This window comes from Phyllostomus discolor, chromosome 8 (genome assembly GCF_004126475.2).
Source record: "Phyllostomus discolor isolate MPI-MPIP mPhyDis1 chromosome 8, mPhyDis1.pri.v3, whole genome shotgun sequence".
NCBI classification, from domain to species: Eukaryota; Metazoa; Chordata; class Mammalia; order Chiroptera; family Phyllostomidae; genus Phyllostomus; species Phyllostomus discolor.
The window spans coordinates 75,784,000-75,807,962 of NC_040910.2; the positions used below are offsets into that span (position 1 = coordinate 75,784,000).

The 23,963-nt window shown below is 34.9% G+C and overlaps 1 protein-coding gene and 1 long non-coding RNA gene across 2 annotated transcripts in view; one reads left to right on the plus strand and one right to left on the minus strand.

Moving 5' to 3' along the window:
• Positions 1-23,963, minus strand: part of PAFAH1B1 (platelet activating factor acetylhydrolase 1b regulatory subunit 1) — a 73,216-nt gene that overhangs the window by 10,943 nt on the left and 38,310 nt on the right. Inside the window, 5 exon segments of the mRNA XM_028519529.2 lie at positions 1,467-1,635; positions 7,648-7,854; positions 9,220-9,255; positions 9,257-9,295; positions 9,533-9,617. Of these exon segments, the coding sequence (XP_028375330.1) occupies positions 1,467-1,635; positions 7,648-7,854; positions 9,220-9,255; positions 9,257-9,295; positions 9,533-9,617 (536 nt within the window).
• Positions 2,023-19,307, plus strand: LOC118502286. Its single transcript, XR_004904996.1, has 3 exons — positions 2,023-2,053; positions 7,354-7,359; positions 19,228-19,307. It is a non-coding gene; the product is annotated as an uncharacterized LOC118502286 (long non-coding RNA).

Sequence of the window (23,963 nt, forward strand, 5' to 3'; positions counted from 1 at the left end):
GTGGAAAATTTTTTCTTGGTGAGGTTCATGGAGGTAAAAAATGCATTACTCCATATACATTATTCATAATCCTAATCAACTACCTCTGAAGGAAAAAGCCTCAGAGAGTCCTCAAAATATTATTTTAAGAAAATACAATGGCTGGAAAGAACTTTCTTCTTAAGTTAGAAAAACAAGACACAAACTGCTTAAAAACACGTATTAGATTTTACAAAAGGATTCACCAGAATTCCTTTACTTGGTAAGCTCCTTCAATGCATTTACTTAGGGAAGAAAACACACCCTTCAAATTACACCCACTATGCAATCACATAGCTTACTCATGTGCTAATGTCACAGGATAATCTCTTTAGAAAAAAGTTTTATTATTAACACAGTATGTGTCACATATATAAATCCAAACACTCAGATCTCATCATCTTTAAAGAAACAAAAACTCTTATTTACTGAGCACCTTGTATGTGCCAGGTACTAAACCAAGATAATTAAGTGCAGGAATCCCATTGTTTCATTGCACTTTGCAATATAAAAGCTTTGCTACATTGCACTTCATAGATACTGCGTTTTCATCAACATAGAGGCAAGACCCTCCACCAGCAAAAAGATTATGACTCAATGAAAACACAGATGGTAATAAGAATTTCTTTAGCAATATAACGTTTTTAAAATTAAGGCATGTTCTTTTTTTACACATAATACTACTGCACACTCAACAGACGACAGTATAGTATAAACACAACTTTATATGTACTGGAAAACCAACAAAAATATTTGTGACTCGCTTTATTGTGGTATTTACTTATTGTGGTAGTCTAGAATTGAACCCTCGATTATCTCCAAGATACGCCTGTATGTTATTTTATCCTCACAACACGTGTATGACTTAGGTATTATTACCTATATCTTGCAGATGAAAGAGGTTAAAATTTCCTAATGCCATAAGTAAACAAGTAGAAATTTGAACCCAGATATCTGACTCCAAAGCTCTTTCCACAAAGCCAAATTGCCTCAGAGAAAGTCTCCACGACAAAACCCGGGACAACAACCTAACAATATGACTACAGTATATGTGGAACATTAAAAAGTGAGCAAGGAAATCTGGATTCCAGCTTTTACTATATCCCCTCTCTCTGAACTTCAGTTTCCCAATTGAGTAAAGTGAAGAAACCCAGTAATTTCATTTTCTCAAAGATACGCAGATAGATGTCTTAAGCAGTTTTTCTTATCCAAAAATATTTTTAAAAACAAATACTTTATGTAAACCACTAAGAGATACTTAAAACTTTGTAACAAAAACAACTTCCAACTACGGCAGCTTATCCATGGCCTATCTATCATATGGTCCTCCACCGACACAGGCAATTAAGAACTGAGTGAAGGGAACCTGCACACTATTAGAAACAATATTCTTCTCTCTGGAATGCCATGTTAAAATCAGTATCAAAATACTATCCTCTGCTCCTTACCGTGCATGGTTCTGATGCATTCAAAGCCCTGAAAATCCCATAGTTTAATGGTCATATCTGCAGAACAGGAAGCCAGAAGCTTGCCACTGTGGTCAAATGAAATATCCTGTACAGAGTCTGTATGCCCCTTAAGAGTTCGTTCAAAATCTCCAGTCTCATAATCCCACACCTGTCACGTGAACAGAAAATTGGTTATTATCAACCCATCACTTTCTCATTTCACATTTGCACTCAGCAGGCCAGTCTGGCACTTTACTAATTAACTGAGAAAGTGACAAAGGGTAACTGTCTTAGAAATTACCACATCCTCAAGTATAAATTGGTCTTCTCTCTATAGAGAAAACTGACAGTGCAAGCCTTATCTACCATACACCTAATTATACTTGTGATTAGGTATAAAAAGCCACAAGACAAAGTCCCTTCCCAGTCTGATAGCAGGCAAGAGACATGCAAATAAGTAAATTTAAATACAAAAAAAGTTTGGGGGTAGGGAGCTATACATAAAATGGAAGGAAGATAAAGGAGTAAGGAATATTCGATTCTACTAGACAAGCAGAGCTCGGGATATCTAAGAGGCCAAGAAGAGAGTTCACATGATGTAACTCCATGAACAGTAGATTAACAAAAGAATGTCATTCTGATGTAAAAACAAAGTCATAGTCACATATTTTAAAGATGACTTTTCTAAGGGAACAGAAATAATGTGCTATCAAGAATAAATATTATTAGAAACAGATCTCAAGAACATTTTGATGGTCAAATGCAAGTCTGAAGTTTAATCTTTAACCAAAAGCAATTACATTGCTCTAAAATCAAATGATTGATTCCATTCTTCCCATAAGTTCAAATTTAGCTGTGGCAGGGTATATATGTCAACCAATTTAAAGAAACTTACAAAATGCATTTTGAAAACTAAATATTCAACATGGGTAATGGCTAAAATATAAAATTTACAACTGTAAGGAATTTATGACAAGCATACAATGTTATATAAAAAGAACACATAATTACACATCATAATGACATAAAAAATGAACCTAAGAAAAAAATAAACTACCTTATAAAAATATTAGAAAACTTCCATACCCTTCCCAATATGAACAAAATTTTTTTCCCATTTCAGTATTCACATAGTTCTACATAGAAGTGATTGTGTTTCATTTTGTTTGATTTAGCCTTTAAGTATTTTGTGGTTTCTTGATGCTATTGTACCATCAGTGGCATTTTAAAATTTCAATTAGTCATTGCTAGTTTATAGAAGTACAATTACACTTTGTATATTGACCTTGTATCCTTTGACTGTTAAATGTAGAGTTCTAGCCGCTTTTTTTTTTTTGCAGATTCTTTGGGATCTCCTACCTAGATCATGCCTGCAAATAAAGATGGTTTCATTTTTTTCTTTTAAATCTGTATGCCTTTTATTTCTTTTTCATCTTACTGCACTGGCTAGGGACTCCAGTACAAAGGTGAATGTAAGTGGAAGGGACTGGACATCCAGCCTGGCCTTGGTTTCTGATCTCAGGGAAAGCACTCGGTTTTCCAGCAATAAGTATTATGTTCACTGTGGGTTTTTTCATATACCTTTATATGTTTTATCAGGTTAAAGAAGCTTCCTTCCTAGCTTGTTCAGTTTTTCTCATGAATGGATACTGAAATTTTGTCAAATGTTTTTTCTGAACCTACTATGTTTCACTGCTTATATATCACATTTAATGTTTTTCAAATGTAGAACCAATACTGCATTATGGGATAAATCCTACTGGGTTATCATATATTAACATTTAAATGAACTGTTGGATTCAATTTGCTTGTAATATGTTATAGGATCTTGTGTACCATCTATGTTCATAAATGGTATTGTATTGGCCTATTTCTTTTGTAATATCTTTGTCTTACTTTGTTATCTCAGTGTTTAATTCTTAGATAGAATTAAAGAGTTCAGATGACTATTTCACATACTGAAAGTAAGTAGGGTGATCTTGAAGTTCACTTCAGTTTCAAGTTAATTTTCTTTCCCTATATTCATTAAATAATACTAAACGTTTTCTCTTAAAATAAATATAACCAATGAAATGTGTATCTCTTCATAAATGGTGAGCAAACAAGGCATTTCAGTTCATTTATAACTGTCAAGAATTAGTAGGAATTTTATTTTTCTTTATATTTACCTTTTGGATGATTATAAAAGTAGTAAATGCTCATGATAAAAATCTATAATGCACTGATATAAAGGAAATAAAAAATATCTCTAACAATGGCATCTTTTTTTCATTTTCTCTATGCCCTTTAAGTATAGTGATTATATATACTTCATTATATTTCCTTTCCCGTCTTCCTTTTGCTTCTTACAGTAAGAATTTTTCAGTGCTGTTAAAAATTTAGCAGTATTTTTTAAAAGTATTCCTATTGCTGGCTAAAATTTTTCATTACAGAAAACATACATGTAAAAAAATCTTTGAATATTGAAAAATTAACTGTCCTCATTTTGCAATACTTAGGTCACAATGATGGAAAAAAGAAAAATTTGGGTCAAAAAATATAAATTTTCCCAGCCCTTCATATTTTCTGTAAAATTGTTCTCCCATTAGATTGTATCAAAGTAATGAGAGTGCCTGCTTCATCAAATTCTTATCACCACTGGGAATTCTCATTTAAAAAGTACAATATCTTAGCAGGTTGGTATATATAATTTTCATTTTCATTTCTTCTACTATTAGTAAGACCAAAACCTATTATTGTTGATTAGCCATTTTTCTTCTATTAATTATCTGTTCATGTTCCATGGTTCTTTTTTTTTTAAGATTTTATTTATTTATTTTTAGAGAGAGGGGAAGGGAAGGAGAAAGAGAGAGAAACATTAATGTGTGGTTGCCTCTCATGAGCCCCCACCAGGGACCTGGCCCGCAACCCCAGGCATGTGCTCTGACTGGGAATTGAACCTGCAACCTTGTGGTTTGCAGGCCTGCTCTCAATCCACTGAGCTACACCAGCCAGGCCTCACGGCTCTTTTTTTAAACTGAGATATTAGTTTTTCATATTTGTTTAAACTCTCTATATATTAAAGTTGGCAATCCTTAATCTGCTTTATTAGTTAAATGTATTTTCTTAATTTTGTTTGTTCACTTTTAAACAAATATTTAAGAATTCTAAATAACAACCAGCAATAGTTCAAAAATTTAAATGATGTAATTAAATATACTGTCATGAACTATTTATTCCAAATACCAACCCTCTAAGTTTTCCTGTATTAAAATTCAAATGTTGATGATGTCAATCAATGGCTCTAAAAGGAAATTCCCATTTATAAACTAACACAAACCTGCAGTATTTACCAGATGCACAAAACAATTATTTAATATAATAAAAAATTTAATTTTGTCTTAACTGTAATACTGGCTACAGTTTTGTTTTGTTTTTGTGTTTTTTTTAATGATTTTGTTCAATTATTTTTAGATAGAGGGGAAGAGAGGGAGAGAAACATCAATGTGTGGTTGCCCCTCGCATGCCCCCTACTGGGGACTTGGCCCACAACCCAGGCATGTGCCCTGACTGGGAATCTAAATGGCGATCCTTTGGTTGGTAGTCCGGTACTCAATCCACTGAGCCACACCAGCCAGGGCACATTACCTACAGTTTTTTGAGTCCTTACTGTCTATCTAAATCTGCCAGACACTATACTGTTATGTATATTATATACATTACTTCATTTTAAGCAAAAGAATCTTATGACATATTTTTAATCCTCCTTCCCAACAAAGGAGAGAATTGATCCTTAAACTTAATCACTTTACCCAATACAGTCACAAAATTACAAAAAACTCATGTGTTCTCCTTTGAGTTTTCTGGAAAGTAATTCTATCACAACCATCACTTAGAAATCACCTAATTTAACATAACTAAATAAAGAAAATATGAAAGAGGAGTAGAAAGGGTTTTTTTTAAACCTTTCTACAAAATATTTGACCACAAAATATTAAAGGAATTTATGAGAAAAAAGCTTTATGAATAAAAATGAAAAGAACACTATTTTTGATAGTAGATGGCTAAACACTTTAAATCCAAAGGAAGATGTGTTAATGGTGCTGAAACACTGATGACGCTAAGTACTCCTTTATAGTATACGACTGACACTGTTAAGCAGTTTCCCTGTAAAACTCATTTAATCCTCCCAAAAGCCCTGAGATAAGTATTAATTATCTTCATTTCACAGATAAGGAAAGGGAAGCATAAAAAGTTAATTTGCCCATGATCACATTAATCATTAAATGGGCCCTGACTGGTGTGGCTCAGTGGGTTCGGCATAGCCCCAGACTAAAAGGTGGATGGTTCGATTCCTGGTCAGGACACATGCCTGGGCTGCAGGCCAGCTGGGGACGTTGAGAGGCAACCAAGTGATGTTTCTCCCCTTTTCTTTCTCTGTCCCTTCCCCTCTCTCTGTAAATAAATAAAAACCTTTTAAAAAATAAATAAAAATTTTATCAAACGGCTGCGTCAGTACTTAAACACAGAATCTGTGCTCTCGACCACTAATTACCCTATAAAGCCTCCACATACAAATAAAACAACTAGTTTTAATTCATTAAAAATCATAATTCATTAGGAACAAAATAAGGTGTTTCTAGATTAAGTTTAATCTAAAAAGGAAATAAAACTAAATACAAATGCTTTTTATTAATGAAACAACCCACCACGTGTACACACTGAATTAAGACTGAAAGGAAGGGAAACTGAGTAGTTGATGAATATGTGGTATGATTATAGATAATTTTAAAACTTACATTTGTAATATTTTATTTTTTTCCATAGGGTAAATGATGTTTATTGGTTCTCTATTTTTATAACAGGAACATAGAAAACTTAGAGTTATAAAACAGATGTAAAGAATATATACCTTGGCAATCTAAAAAATAAGACTTACACAAAATTATCTGTTAAGAGAAAGGAAATAAGTATGTACCATTTGTAGTATTTTAAAGTTGACTCCACAGATATATTTTAAGACATTTACAGTTTTGTTTATGCTTTTCGACCACCACTGCAAAGTCAATATTTAAGACTAGGTTTTCAACCTATTAAAGAATGTCTGCCTTTACCCCTGTGCCTCATGATAGCAGGGCAGTTTTTTAGCAGATCAACATAAAATCAATAATTTAAAGACATGTCTACATACATCTGAAAAATAGCAATATATTAAGGTATTAGGTATGTAATCATCTCATCCTACAGAAATACGTGATGAACACATGAATTTAAGACTCTCCTCCAATGACTCTGCAGCCGCCCCATGGATCACCACCCTATAGGATAGAAGGAAGCTGCTGATTAAGAAACTAAAGAAATCCGTGTAAGAAGAACATAAAACAATGTTTAATATAAAAACCGGTTAAATGTAATCACAATTAAGTATTTCCTGAATTTTATGTTAGACTGATTTTGTGTAATACACACAATCTTAACAATCTACCTACATTTTCTTAAACCTCTACAAATATAACTTAAACGGAAATAAGCCTTAGAAGAAAGACACCTACCTAAACCTTTTAACTATAGTTTACTTGTCTTTCTGCAGGTGGTTTATACAATTGGCATTGTCTGGATCAGAAAGAATTTTAAGTACAATCTTTTTTACTGATGAAATACATAACTTATAAAGTGATATGCCTCTGTTCTTACACCTGGGAGAGAACTGCTGTTTAGTTTGGAATCAAAGCCAATACTAAATACATCAACGAGAGCCCAATTTAAATAAATCCTTTACTGAAATTCTTCTGCAGAATACATTCATCTACTGAATTATTAATGTTGTAATCCTGTATTTTCATCTATCACTTCTGCTTAAAAGTCACACACTTACGTATTCATTATTTAAGAACAAAAATTATTCAAGCACTAGGTGACTGACCTATTGTGCAACACTAAATTAGCCAATTCTCTCAAATTCATCAGTGAACTTATTTGGCAGCTTACCATACAGGAGCTACAATTTTATTCTAATGTTATTCTAATTCTTTCTTTTTTTAACACTCGAACCCTATCTAATTTTGTATTTTAAGGGTTAGAACAAATCAGAGTTTCAAAGAGTCTCTACTTTCTCTCTTTTTAGGTCTTCATTAATAAAATTTGTTTCACCTAATTAAACTGAAATCTTTTTAGAATTATCTTTCATCTTGAAAAAAATTACCTTAATTGTAGCATCCTCTGAAGCAGAGACCATAACACTGAACACAGGGTGGAAAATGACTCGAGTGACTGGACTCCTATGACCACTCAATGCATATTTTTCTGGTGGACGGGGAATCCATTCTTTTGGGTCTCGTTTCTGACCAAGAGGTCCACCCGACGTAAATTCTTCTTTCGCTTCATTTAGTTTTGATTCTAATTCCATAACCTGGAGAATCAAAATGTGGTTATGTACACAGATAGACTCCAATAAAATAATATATCTGACATTAAAAAAACCCTGCTTTTATTTTATGTATGTGTGTGTATGTATGCAAGATACTTGAACAATTTCAGTAATTTACATTCATCATTTATTAAAAATTATCTATATTATCATCACAATTTTTGTTGTGACAAAATTGAAAACTGAGAAATATTCAGTACGAGTTTGACTTTAACTGAAAAAAAAAATTTCAATTTATATCTATTATTGAGAGGAATAGCAGTGCACCAGTGTTGATCCCTGTAAGTTTGCTACTCTTAGTAAATTCTTCCCAAACCAAGTATACATTATATATGCTAATAACAATAATATTTATAATAAAAGTCAATATTTATTTAACATCTATGTATTTGGTACTTTTCTAAGAGTGCTTTACACATTAATTCATGTTGTAACAATGTTATTTATTTATTCTAGCTTTGGCTACAAGAAGTATAAATTTTAGGACCTGAGTATTATTTATTGCCTTCATTTTACAAATCAAAATAAAAGCTCAGAGATAAAAATAACTTAAGGGCACACTTTGGTGTTCTTTTCTCAGCACCATATTGGCTCCATGCGTTCTTCCTATCCAAACAAGTACACAAGTCAGTTCTTATAGAAAGGGTTTTTTTAAAGATTTTATTAATTTTAAAAGAGAGGAGAAAGGAGGAAGAGAGAGGGAGAGAAACATCAATGTGTGGTTGCCTCTCTCACAACCCCCTCTGGGGCCTGTCCGGCAACCCAGGCACGTGCCCTGACTGGGAATCGAACCAGTGACCCTTTGGTTCACAGGCCGGCACTCAATCCACTCAGCCACACCAGCCAGGACCACAAATAATTCTTACTATGAATTCCCTAAAGTCTGGTTTTTGTAGACTGAATCCAGCCAGTACTCAAATTGCACAAGTTAGCAGGCATCAGCACTGATCTGTCTGAGTCAAAGTTTTTTATAATGAACAGAAATGTATTCTTATTTGCCTTTTCAAGATTATATATAATTAGCCCTGACTGGTATGCCTCAGTGGGTTGGGCGTTGTCCTGCAAAACAAGGTCACAGTTTGATTCCCAGTTAGGGCACACACCTGGATTGCGGGGCCAGGTTGCTGATTGGGGGACATGTGAGAGGCAACTGATAGGTGTTTCTCTCACACACTGATGTTTCTCTCCTTCCTTCTCCTTCCCCCCTCTAAAAATAAACAAACACATCTTTTTAAAAAGATTAGATATAATTATTAATTCATGCAGAAAAATGATTTATGTCAGTATTTCAGAAAGTTTGTGAGACCACTCCAAATACAGCTAACTTCAAAGAAAAAACTCAGTTACCTTCTTTTGTAATCTAATAACAGATGTCCACTTTTTTTTCCAAAAGACCAGCATATTTCTTATCTAATTCTTCATTCTGGAGGGAAAAAAATGAGAACCTTTTAAAAATAATGGCTCAAGTATGATAGTTCAAGCCATACAGACCATTGGTCTTTGAGTCTAACCAAACATTACTAAAAATCTTATTACACCAAAAAAAGGGGGGAAATTAAATTTAGTGCCAAATAAATAACAAATGATAAGATCTGTGAATAACTGAGGTGACTACTGATACTTAAGTAAATCCACTTATATTTTTAAAAGTCAAACATACCATATCTAATTCAGCTTCCTTTTTAAAAACGGAATATGCCTCTTCATAGCCATTTGAACGAAGATAATCTGCTATAGCTCGATTTCTGAAAGAAAACAAATTCAAATGACTGCTAAACAAAATTTCATTTCTACTTTGAAGAAATATTGTGTTAAAAAAGCTCATGACCGTATTCTCTTCCAAAAATTAGAAGTGTTTCACAAAACAAGGACCGCCCCCCCAAGACTCTGAAACATTTAGCCCTGTCATAGGACATCCATGTATTACATTATTCTTGAGCTTTTAGCTTTAAGTTTCTAATGTGATGATTATCTTATAAACTGTGGGCACTCTATATAGGTCAAGAAATGGCTTATATAATTAGGTATCAATTTGTAACAGTAGTCATTAATTTCATTCTTGTTTACATTTAGTCTTTCCTTACTACTTGTTATGCTGATAGACACTCAAGGGCTAGTAACGAAATTTGCACAAAGACTTGTTCTGATAAAAATATAATTAGTATTTTAATATTATAGACATCTTTTATATCATTAGAGTGGGCGAAAAAGAGCACAAGCTATACCAAGTTAGTATACTATTACAGAATAAGACATTTCAGTTAGAATGACAAAGAAATCGAAGCTGAATTAACAGATTCTTTTCATTCCCTCCTTACATTCTTCCAAAGAGAAAATTAGCTATCTACCTCTTAAGCCAATGTATTCCTCTATCTCAATTTTTTTGAGCCTTAAGTCCATTGTGATACAAATTGTCATTTGTGTGGAACTTTCTTTAAAACAATGTAAATTAATTTAAAAGTTAATATATACAAAAGGTTAAACAAATTTTACATATATAAGTACACAGTAAAGTGTCCTTCCCACCACTGACCCCAATATTCCATCCCTGAGGCAATCACTTTAGTAGTATTTTATGTTTTCTTTCAGAGATAACCTACTTATTAACAAACATCCTTGCAAAGCCCTTCTAGGGATAATACCTGTTTTTAAAACAACTGTAGTACATTACATATATGTTATAATGTCACATAAACTCACCCTTAACAATCATTCTTTATCAGATGTAAATCTGCTTTTTCTTTATATTTTATTCCACTATGGAAACATGCTTTACTACTACAAACAATGCTGCTAGGACTCTCCTTGTGTAATACCAATGCCACTGGCCAGTAATGCTTTAAGAAATAAAAACCCTACCAGTAGTATAGAATTGATGAGATTACTTTTTAATTTCACGGCATATTAAAAACATCCCATTCCTAGATAAGGAAGTTGAGGAAATGTCAATTCTTACTATTACTGTGAATCTTACTATGACTATTACTATGTGCTACTCATATCACAACAACCTGCACCTTCTGGCTTGCTCTCCTAATGATAACTTCATTCATTAAGGAATATTCTCTCTACATAGAACTGAAAAAATCTACTTAATTTCAACCAAGTAGTTCTACTTGGGCCTTCCAAAACACCACAAAATGGGAAACAAGCAACATCTACTTCTTAGATTTTCTTCTTTTACTCTAAAAAACCAACAGCAAGCAAATAATGGCAATATGTCAGGGTAAACAAATCTTATATAGTACTTGTAAATATTTAATGTTCCCACTTAGTTCCACTCCTACTTCAGGGTCATCAAGCCCTAATGCCTGAAACTTTGCTGCACACACTTTACAACTCTGAAGCTCACATAACAGATGATATGTGTATATTACATATGCACAAATTATAATGATTATATCTTAAAAGACAAATGGTGATATTTTTCCTGGTAAAACTACTGAAAGGAGAAAAATGCGAAGTGACCACTGTGTTTTCTTATTAAAAAAAAAATTCCAACACTTTGAGATTACCAATAACCTCTTCAGCATAGTCTTTCCATACCATGATTTTGCCCACATGTTCAAATCACGTGCACAGTATGCATATGCATGGCTTTTAATAAAGTAATTTAATCAGCTAATTTCATTCAAAATGTGAAAATCTTTCCTTGTCAGTAAATATTGTTAAGTTCCTACAGCATTTCATCAATGTTATAACAAAAGATGATGTTCAAGGACCTGCTGTATTGCAAAAATTAAAAAATTAACACCTATTCCATGTTAAACAAGTTACATAGTTATTATACTCAAACAATATTCCATTATATAGATGTACCAACTTTTATTTACCCAATCATCTATTACTAGATGGTCAGGGTATTTCTAAGTTTTACCAGTTTAAACAATATTGCAATAAATATTCACAGAGCTAAAGCCCTTTTCACATCTCTACATCTGAGTCAAAAGATACTACAGATTGAAGGCTTGTGTCCCCTCCCACCCCAAATTCTTATGTTGAAACCTAATCCCCAATGTGATGGTATTTAAAGGTGGGGACTTCAGGAGGTGATTAGGTCATGAGAGCAGCCCATACAAATGGAATTAATATCTTTTAAGAGACTATAAACCAAGAACTGAACCTCACTAGACACTGATCTTCTAATGCCTTGATCTTGAACTTCCTAGCCTCTAAAAAATGTCAGAAATAAATCTTCCTTATTTATAAGCCACTGAGGGTTATGGTATTTGGTTGTAGCAGCCTGAACAGACTAAGAGATAAAGGTTGTATACATTTTCGGACATTTTGATAGTTATTGTCAAACTGTTCCCAGAGTTGTACCATTTATACTCTTACCAGCAGTTACAATTGTCATCCCTTTACAATCTTTACCTTTCAAACATTTTAGTTAATATTTACTGACTAAACAGTTGGTAGCTTTCCACTTTGGTTATATAACTTTTATTAACATGAACTAGGTGTTCAATTTTTAGAATTTCTGCAGTACAGCAGGTGCTCAAATAACATGATTTCATCATAACTTGGTGAATGCCTTAGGACTTAGCTCTTTTTTATATAATAATAGTTCTCTTCAGGTCCAGAACCTATCAATGATGTTAAGTGAGAACTTACTGTATATCCAAATTCTGTAGCTTAACCCACATTTCATTTTTAAAAGATGTTGTGTGGCAAATACGATTAACTAGAAAGACATAGGTAATTCCAAATGTGCATAAAGCATCACCTCAAAATATCTGTATGTTATATTTATACTTTTTATAAAATAAAATCCAACCTAAAACAACATACACTATTTTCTTTAGATCCTACAACCATCTTGTTAAAATAGATAGAAAAGTCTCTTATTCTCATATTGTGCATTGGCAGACTGATTTATCTAAGGTCACAAAACTAGCAAGTAGTGAAATATTTAGGAAAATAATTCCAACTGACATTTATTGAGTGGGGGTGGGGAGAAACTGGCTAAGCAGGTAGAGTTCTGAACCTCCCTCTTTTAAATAGAATTGTTCCATTTTTAATATATTCCATACATTTTATTTCTTCATAAATGTTTCAAATGGACTTATATTGCTCATAAAAAGCCCTACATATAAATCCTTGAAACCAAGAATGACTCACATTTTTAACCACTAGGGCTTTTGGTATGATAACTGACCAGATGTGAAAGATGGGGGAAAATAGGTAATTCCAAGTTTTGGGTGGATAATAGTAACATTTACTTGGATAGGAAACACAGAAGGAAAAAAAAAGAGGTAAGAATATATATAGCTCAGTTTTTAAAACCTTTTGTCTTAAAGTAGCCAAAATATATTAAGTAATGATATATACTAGAAGAGGTAACTGAATATACAAGGTGAAAAGCTCAAAAGAGATCTGACATAAGAAAGGACTTGGGAAAATTAGCAAACAGCTAGTGACTCTAACTATGTAAGTGGTGAAAGAAATCTTCAGAAGGGACATATAATGAGAAAGAAAAAAGGAGATTAAAAAGTAAATAATGAAACTTGTCAGATACTGTAAGAAGCTTCAGGTTGTATGCCAGCTATACTTCAGTAAAAAAATTAATTAAAAAAAAAAGAAGCTATCAGAAAGTGAAGGAGCCTAGTAAGAGAATTAAGAGAGACGACAGCAAGCCAATGGAGAAGAGAGTTTCAGCAAAAGAAATGAAAATGGGTAACCATGACAATATCTGTGAAAGGTCAAATAAGTCTAAAAAGTATCCAAGTAATCTGGCTACTAAAAGGATCCCTGTTGACTTTAGCAAGTACATTTTCAGAATTTGAAGCCTCAGCATTCCATCCCACAATAAGGTTTCATATGAGCACTGCAAAATATTGGAGCTGGGAAGAAGCAGTGAATTTTGAAAATATTAGTGATGGGAAGCTCCCAGTCAAGATAGCATAGGTAAACGTAGTACTCGGAACCTCTACAACCACATCAAAATTACAACTAAATTATGAAACAGCCATCATTCAGAATGCCTGTCCTATAACCAAGAATATAAACGCCACTTCAAGACTGGTGGAGGCTGGTAGAAGGGGTGAAATTCGAAAAGGGCTGGTCTCACATCCACATGTGGAAGGAGATATTGCCCTGGATAGTGCAGCTCAGTGGATGAGCATGGTCCTGCACACCAATGGGTCACCAGTTCAATTCCCAGTCAGGGTACATGCCTAGGTTGCAGGCCAGGTCCCCAGTATGGGGGGACATGAGAGGCAACCACACACTGATGTTTCTCTCCCTCTCTTTCTCCCTCCCTCCCTCCCTTCTCCTTTCTCTAGAAATAAAAATCTTAAAAAAGGGGGGAGGATATCTTGGTTTCAGAGGTCACCCGGAGGTGACCCCTAAGGGGTCCCAGTCCCACACCGGAACCCTCAGCCCAGGATTCCAGTGCCAGGAAGAGAAATCCCCATAACAAAATCAGCAGAGATTGTGGCTGACTGATCATGGCTCCTGGAACCTCAAGAATTCCTATTCAAGGGCCTGCACACTGACTTGGACTGACTCTGTGCTCCAGCACTGGGGCAGCGCATGAAAAGGCACCAGTGACTATGGGGGCACCAACAAGGCAGCCCCCTTAAGACTATCAGCTGATTTTTCAACAGAAAGTTTGCAGGCCAGAAGGGATTGGCATGAAATAGTCAAAGTGATGAAAAGCTAAGGCCTACAATCAAGATTGCTCTACACAGCAAGGCTATTATTTAGAATCAACAGAGAGTGCTTCCCAAACAAGGAAAAAAAAAATCTGGAGTTTATCAGTACCAAACCAATTATCACAAAAAGTTAAAGGATCTCCTTTAAGAAGAAAAAAAAAGATAAAATAATATGGCAATAAATACATATCAACAATTACCGTATTTTGGACCATAAGCCACAACTAGGTTTTAAAGGAGGAAAATAGGAAAAAAATTTGAAGCAAAAAATGTGGTAAAATATTTAATAACATAAATAATATAATTATTTCACCAATGTAAATGTAAACAGAACTCAACAGCAGCATTAACAACTATTATTCCTCCCAAAATTGGGGATGGGGGTGCGTCTTATAGTTTGGACAATATGGTACTTTAAATGTAAATGGAATAACTCACTGGTGTCAAACTCATTTTCACAAGGGGCCACATCAGCCTGAGGTTGCCTTCAAAGGGCTGAATGTAATTTAGGACTATATAAATGTAACTACTCCTTAACAGTTAAATGAGAGTTTGGCGCTGCCACCAGGTAGAAACAAGGTGCAAGGCTGGATAAAACAAGGCGGAGGGCCAGTTCAGCCCACAGGCCTTTTGTTTGCCACCTGTGGATTAAATACTCCAATCAGAAGACATTAAGATAGCTGAATGGATAACAAAACAAGACCCTGGCTACAAGAGACTCACTTCAGATCAAGGGACAGAAGAAGAAATTTTATGAAAATGGAAATGAAAAAACAAAAAAAAAAGCTGGGGTAGCAATACTTATACCAGACAAAACAGACTTTAAAAAAAACTATAACAAGAAACAAGAAGGACCCAGCAATTCCACTTTTGGATATTTATACAAAGAAACCCAAATCACTAGATCAAAAAGACATATACATCCATATGTTTACTGCAGCATTATTTACAATAGCCAAGATATGGAAGCAACCTAAGTGTCCAATAGATGGATGATAAAGCAGAAGTGGTACATACATACAATAGAATATGATTCAGCCACAAAAAAGAATGAAATCTTGCCATCTACAACAACATGGATACACCTAGAGGGTATTATGCTAAGAGAAATGAGTCAGAGAAAGACAAATGCCACATGACTTCACTTATATGTGGAATCTAAAAACAAAATACATGAACACACAGAATAGAAACAGACTCATAAATACAGAGATCACATTTATTTATTTTGAGAGAGGGGGCAGAAGGGAGAAAGACAGGGAGAGAAACATCAATGTGTGGTTGCCTTTTACATGCCCCCTACTGGGGACCTGGCCCAAAACCCAGGCATGTGCCCTGAGTGGCAACTGAACCAGCGGCCCTTTGGTTTGAAGGCCAGCACTCAGTCCACTGAGTCACACCAGCCAGGGAGAGAGAGCATTTTGACAGTTGCCAGATGGGAGAGAGTTTAAGGAAATGGATGAGAAAAGTGAAGAGATTTAGGAGTACAAAATGGCAGTTACACAACAGTCATGGGGATGCAAGTACAGCATAGGGAATACAGTCAATAATATTGTAATAACTATATATGGTGTCAGATGGGTATTCAATTTATCAGGGTGATCACTTCCTAAGTTTTATAAATGTATAGTCACAGGGTTGTACACCGGAAACTAATATAATATTGTACATCAACTGTAATGTAAAAATTTAAAAATATCAGTATTGGGATTTCTTTCTATTAAATGAAGCAAATATTTAGTTAATAACCCTATGACAAGTGAGAGTTTAGAAACAGACAGAGAGCACATGGCGTCATGTATACAATACTGAATCCCCTGAAAAGCAAGATATATATATAGAAAGATACGAGCCCTGGCTGGCTAGCTCAGTGGATTGAGCACGGGCTGCGAATCAAAGTGTCGCAGGTTCCATTCCCAGTTAGGGCACATGCCTGGGTTGCAGGCCACGGCCCCCAGCAACCGCACATTGATGTTTCTCCCTCTCTCTTTCTCCCTCCCTTCCCTCTCTAAAAATAAATAAATAAAATCTTAAAAAAAAGATACAACAAATAAATCAGACTTTAAATGAGTCTGATACCATTAGGAATAGTTTTACAACATATTAATGTATAAAGTCTACAACCCAGACCCAGAAGAGTATAGTCAATTCTATTTTCATATCAAATACAATTTAGTCAGACTTCTTAGTCACATGTCAGGTTAGTGATGTTGAAAGAGTCAAGAAACAGAAGTCGGGTTCCCATGGACAGCTAATTTTGGCACCATCACTCTCATTGCCTCAGCACTCAATATGTAAGCCAACTACTAACCCAATGAAGGAGTACCACCATCACTTAACATAAGAAATATACTTAATATAAGTAAAACTAAATAATCCCTTGGTTTTAACCACCTAAAAGGTGCTTTTAGGGTTTGCTACTAATTTCAGTTGTTGATCTTGAGTTGATTTTCATCAGTTTTTTTATTAAACATAAAAGACTTATCTCTTTTGAAACTAACGGACATCAAGGCACAAGTTTATAATAATCTCTCAAGGCTTTAAATTAATGATTTCAATTAATCTATTAAGCCTCGGGAGAGGTAGAAAAGCAACCAATCACTAGAATAAAGGAAAATTTCATGTAGAAGTTAACACTTCATTTTGAGTACATGAAAATCAGCAATCCTTTACAGAATCTAAGAAAATGGTTAAAATCAAAAGAACTGAGACCAAGGACTTTTATCCAGGAACCGACCAGACAGAGCTTAAGCTTACATATGGAATAGGACCACACCAGAAATACTCTATCACTGCTTTTTTGAAACTATTACAATAACAAATGAGATTATGTTTGTTTTCTACACTATTTCAAGTTTATTAAAATGTCAGGATTAGGTTTTAAGCATTTATCTGACTTCCTACACTGTACATTGTCTTTTATTCCTCAGGATAATTTTGTAGGTATAATATCAGTCACAACACTACACCACTACCAACCCACACACACTCACAACTGAATAAATGGAGATAAGATTTTTAAAACTACTCTGAATGCTATGAACTGCTAGTTAAAAAGTAACTCTAAAAAAGACTGGGTAACATCATCAATAAAAGCAGACTATTTCAGTGTCCGCAGCATCTCTTACAAATTTAAATTGAAGCACAGGGAATCACAGAACATGCATTAGAGGAAACTAAGATAGAATCTGTTTTTCAGAGATAAAGAAACAGGCTCACAGAACTCAACTGACTTTCTGGTAGCAAATGATGCAGCTGGGAATCAAATTTGGGTCTTCTGAAGCCAAAATGATGATAACAGTGTTTGTTTGTTTTGTTTTAACTATGTACTCTAGCATTCTAAGATTGAATTAAAAAATGTGAGAACTCTATAAATATTTTAATTTCATTGTTCATATGACAAGAAACAAAGTTAAGTCAAAACCTGACAGACTAACATGTTTTCTTACTGGACAATTAAAAGAGATACACACTGGCTGGCGTAGCTCAGTGGATTGAGCATGGGCTGTGAACCAAAGTGTCACAGGTTCGATTCCCAGTCAGGGTACATATGCCTGGGTTGCAGGCCATGACCCCCAGCAACTGCACATTGATGTTTCGCTCTCTCTCTCTACCTCCCTCCCTTCTCTCTCTAAAAATAAAAAAAAAATAAAATCTTAAAAAAAAAGAGAGAGATACACAGAAAAAGGCTGACCTTACATATTTAGGAATTAGGAAAGCAATGGAGTTAAGGTGCATTGTTCTAAAAGGCTGCAGTGGCCCAATGTATCAGGGATGCCCACAGGGTTATTATGCAGGTACACATTAAGATAACAGAGAAGACCAGGCAAGATCAAGCATATAAATTCACATCACCAGGAACACACTGTTATCTTTAGTGCCCTGTTCCTGAAGACAATCCTCACACCATCAAAGGCTACACTATTTCAGACAAACACCAAGATCTCCATAGTCCTGAGGGGTCCTGAGGAAGGTGTGAATAAAGTTCATTTTAAGCACAGACACACTACTGAGGGTTGTCACAGGACATCCACCAAGGCTCAAACAGGTAACAACTTCTTTATATGAGACAATTGCCCACTTAGTGTTTGGGGAAAGGACAGCACAGATGTGATGAGATCCTGGTCATAGGTCTTGTACCTTTCTAACCTCGTGTGCCCTAAAAAGGGTGACAATGATCTTCCTTCACCATCATATTTGAAAGTACCTACTTCAAAAAGGTAGTCCAGGATTCAGCTACTACCAGTTCAGGGACTAGCATAGCAAGAGGTCACAAGAAGACCATTCTAGCAGTGCTAAAGGAGAATGAAATTTGGACATATCAGGGTGAGTAGACCTTCATCTTCGCCGTTAAGCAAAAAAAAAAAAAAACCATGTGCCTGGTATCCTAACCTATCAGTTATCATTTATCTTCAGCAGAGATATGGGACCAAGGTAACATCAAAACCCATCTACTACCTCCCTGGCTAGTGTGGCTCACTGGATTAGGGGCTGGCCTGTGAACCAAAGGGTTGCTGGTTCAATTACCAGTCAGGGCACATGCCTGGGTTGCAGGCCAGGTCCCCAAAAGGGGGTGCTCATAGGCAACCTCACATTGATGTTTCTCCCTCTCTCTCTCTCTCTTCTGTCTAAAAATAAAATAAAATCTTAAAAAAAAAAAACCTATCTACCAACTAAGGATACCATATTGTATTTTTAGTCCAAGTTTTAATAGGCTCCCCATGCTTTCTACTAGATGCTTTTTTCCTACTGCTTTTCATCCTTTTCCATATATTGTACGTAAGCAGGAAAAGTGCAATAAGCCTGTCTCTTTGATGCCAAGAAGACATTCTAGTGCAATCTTCACACTGCATTTTTTTAACTTTTTTTAAAGATTTTATTTATTTATTTTTAGAGAGGGAAGGGAGGGAGAAAGAGAGAGAGAGAGAAACATCAATGTGCGGTTGCTGGGGGCCGTGGCCTGCAACCCAGGCATGTGCCCTGACTGGGAATGAAACCTATGACACTGATTCACAGCCCTCGCTCAATCCACTGAGCTACACCAGCCAGGGCTCCACACTGCATTTTTAAAGCAAAAAGAAAAAAAGCCATTATTCTTGTTCATTCTCATATTTAAACAAAAAAATCTGAGTAATAAAACCCCAAAGCAGAGGTTACCATTGAACAGCAATTTAGTTTTGATACACCACTTATTTATGTTTGCTTCTTTACTTTCTTCTTTACTTTCTTAGACTTGTACTAAAAATAACCTTACTGAAAACGAAGATAAATGAAGATATGATTAGATGACTTTACTTAACTGGGCAAATTCCCAATATGTAATTTCACGTTAATGATCCATGGCCTAGTTTTAGTCAAAGGTCAGCAATGTCTCCAGAAAGGGATAGACTCTGCCTCATTTACTCAATACAACCGCAACTTCCTAACATATTCTCTCTCTCTCCCCCATGCTCTATCCATTCTCCTCCTCCCCTTTTCCTCTTACTTTAATATAAGTCTACAGTAATTGTGAGACATTTACTTAACTGTGAGATCTACTTAGAATGAAGTAAAATATTATTTTGCATACCTAAAAAACCTATAAGGAAAAGTCAGGCTGTATAATAGTAAGAGTGGTAATATGCTACCTTGTATTAAGAACATGGAAACATTTACATTTTTAAAATGTAAAGAAAATTTTCACTGTAAAACAAGGAAGAGGGAAAAGATGAGTGTCTGTTACATTCCCAGCTTCTACCAGGGAATATGAAAAAGGATTAGGTTGCGGTCTTACCTTCACTGAACACCAGGATAGTCCATAATCTACAATACTGGTAATAATGGATTTACACCTTTAGAATTAGTATCGATCAAGTCATTAATCGAAAGAAAGTGTGGCTTTCTTTCCACTGCTGCCTGATGAATCATTTACTTGTCCCTCATCCCCTTTCATTGCTCTCAAACACCTAAATGCATCCCAGCCTTCAGCTGACCTCCAACATCATATAGAAAACAGACACAACTTAGTATATATAGTTTCTCAAATTCCTTATTGGAATTTGTGGCACCAGCCTTCCCTTCCACACATGTCTTTTCTTCTAATATAATCCTCTAGGATACGGTCAAATCCTTCAGTAAAATGAAATATGATGTGACACAACATAAGGGCTTTGTATGAGTTCTACGGAATGTCAATTTTGACCTTGAGGATAACATCTTATCTTTAGGAATGCCTACATTCCACCCTTGTCAACAAACACTGAAATACATTCTTGAGACAATCAGCAATTTTGTGATTTTGGGCCATATTCACAAATAAATCATTTTATTTTTATTTAGTGACTTATTGTTTTTGACAAGCCAAGCATTAAAAAGAGGAGAAAACACCAGTACTCCTACAGTATAGCTGCCATAACTTATTACCTGGAATGATCAGAATATAATGCATTGTATTAAGTGAAATACGTCTATTAAAAAAAACTTCAAAGAATAAAATGATTAAATATAACACAAACTAAGAATATCTTAATCTAACCCTGGCTGGTATAGCTCAGTGGATTGAGCTCGGGCTGCGAACCAAAGAGTCACCAGTTTGATTCCCTGTCAGGGTACATGCCTGGGTTGTAGGCCAGGTCCCCAGTAGGGGGTGCGTGAGAAGCAACCACACACTGATGTTTCTCTCTTCCCTTCCCTTTCCCTCTCTAAAAATGAATAAATAAAATCTTAAAAAATATATATAATATATATATATATATCTTAATCTCCCTCTGAAACAGCCTCAAAGCAGTAATCTGGAATTTTAATGATCACTATATAGAAAGTGATAATATAGGCAATCTGGTTAAAGCTTCCACGATTATCAACTTCTTAAAGTTTAAAAATAGCAGAACCTCAAAACCTAAGCTACATAAAAGCAGTATATTCAGAAGTTTATGTTTAAATACATATTTACTTTTATAGTCAATATAAAATAAAAACCTGAAATTGTGAGAATATGAATTACAGTTACAGTCTCAATTCAGCCCCTGCACCCAATTCATTCATGTATTTTGCTTCTGTTCCCCAGTCTGAAGAATTTTAGCCCTGGCTTGTGTGGCTCAGTGGATTGAGTGCCGGCCTATGAACCAAAGGGTCATTGGTTCAATTCCCAGTGAGAGAATGTGCCTGGGTTGTAAGCCAGGTCCCAGTACCAGGGGCATTCAACAGGCAACCACACAGTGATATTTCTATCCCTTTTTTTCTCCCTCCCTTCCCCCTTTCTAAAAAAACAAACAAAAAAAACCCACAACAACCCTAAGTCACACAGGTAAGCAGTGCCAACAGCTCGCTCACAGTGTCAGAGGATGTTTCAATTAAAGAGAACCATAATGTTTAAAGATTTTTTTTTAATTATTGATCTGAGAGAGAGAGACAGAGAGGTATCAGTTTGTTGTCCCAGTTATTTGTGCATCCATTGGTTGCTTCTTGCATGTTCTCTGATCGGGGATCGAACTTGCAACCTTAGTGTATCAGGATGATACTCTAACCAACCAACTGGGCTACTTGGCCAGGGTTGAGCTATAGATTTTAAAAGAAGTGGGAAATACCTGTTTGAAAGCTGAATCACTAACAAGATCAAAACACTGCTCTTATTCCTATTATATAGATCCTAAAGCCAGATAAGAGGTGTCCCAAAAGCGCTAAAGCAACAGTGAAACCTTGGTTCTGAAACAATTAGGTTCTTGCCAAGTAATTCATGCAAAAATCGTCTCCACTGTCTAACAAAACTTCAGATCTCAATTCTCTATCAGACAACCCTTTCATGCCAACACCAGTATGATCAATTATGCATCTCTCATGTGACAAAGGAGAATCAGTTTTTGGACAATTCATTTATCAAAAAGTTTTCTCAAACGAATTAAGTTCAAGAGCTGAGGCTCCACTGTATTTGTAATAGAATACTACCATGATCCAAGATACTGTACCCACACCTGTCTTTACAATTATTCACAACACAATGACAATCTGCGTATGTGCCAGAGGCCCTGTCTGACATCTAGCTCAACTCCATAAACATGTGTTGCTGTAGTGTGTTCTCAAACACAATTTTAAGAATGTAGTAGTTAAGTGGAGATCTTTACTTTTTTAAACACGAGGGCAGAATCACTTTATAATCAATGCTAAATATATAATGTTCAAATATATGCAAAGGAAAAGCCTGAATATCTCAACTGCAAAGGTTAGTTTATTAAAGTAAAACATCTTAAAAATATATTATAATCATGAAAAGACATGGATGAAATACGAAATGCATATTGCTAAATGAAAAAAGTCATTCTAAAAAGGCTATACACTGTATGATTCTAACTCCCTGGAAGTGACAAAACTATAGAGACAGTATCAGTGGTTTGAAGAGAGGAAAGAATGAACAAGTACGTGGATCATGGGATTTTTAAGTCAATGAAGCTGTCTATAGGTAAAGCAGGATTTAAGAGAAAGTTACAGAAAATTCAGCTTTACATGTGCTGGTAAGAATTAGCTAACAGAGATAAACAATAAATTATCCAAACTGGCTTGAGATCCTTTAGGAAGGTAGTAGGCTCAGCTGTGAAAGATCTGGAAAGCTGAGAGGCAACGTGTCTTAGGGCCAAAAACTGTACTAATAAGAAGAAAGGTATTGTAACACAACATACTCAGTTTCAAACTATTCTTTCCTACAAATAGAGCTATCTTCAAAGATATTAGTAAAAAGGATGCAATATAGGATCCAAGCAGACTTTTTTAAGAGGAAAAGGAGAAAAGCAATAATGCAAATAGCACAAAGAGAATATGTTTTAAAGAGGAAAAATAACCCCAGGAAGAAGCAGAAAATTATAGATGAATACTCTATATTCTCAAAGAAATCTAAGGTAACAGAAAAAGATAAAATAAAAGGAATCCAAAAGACATGATAAAACCAATATAATAAAAAATAGGAAATATAGTCAATAAATGTTGTAGTAACTGTATAGTGACAGGTGGGGAGGGGTACTAGACTGATCGGGGGATCACTTCGTGAATTATGTAACTGTCTAACCACTATGCTGTACACCTGAAATGAATAGAAAAAATGTCAATTATATTTGACCAAAATACATATTAAAAGAAAATGTTACTCAAATAAAAAATCTCCAAAGTCTAGTTTAGTGAACGTAAAGGTAAAATTACAGTGAATACCTTGGTAAAAAGCAGGGAGAAATACCAGGCTGACCTAAAATTTCTCCACTGCAACCCATGATAGCAAAGATTATCTACAGTTTATTTGTTTAAAAAATCCATTCAAGTTTTACTTTTAACAAACAAATAACAAATACATTTGCCTTATAAACACTGAAACAATACTGTAACAAATCTTTATTCCACCTTTACTCAATCTCAGTCTCTTCAGAGGCAACCACTGTGAACAATTTAGAATATCCTTTCAAGCTTCTGTCTGTG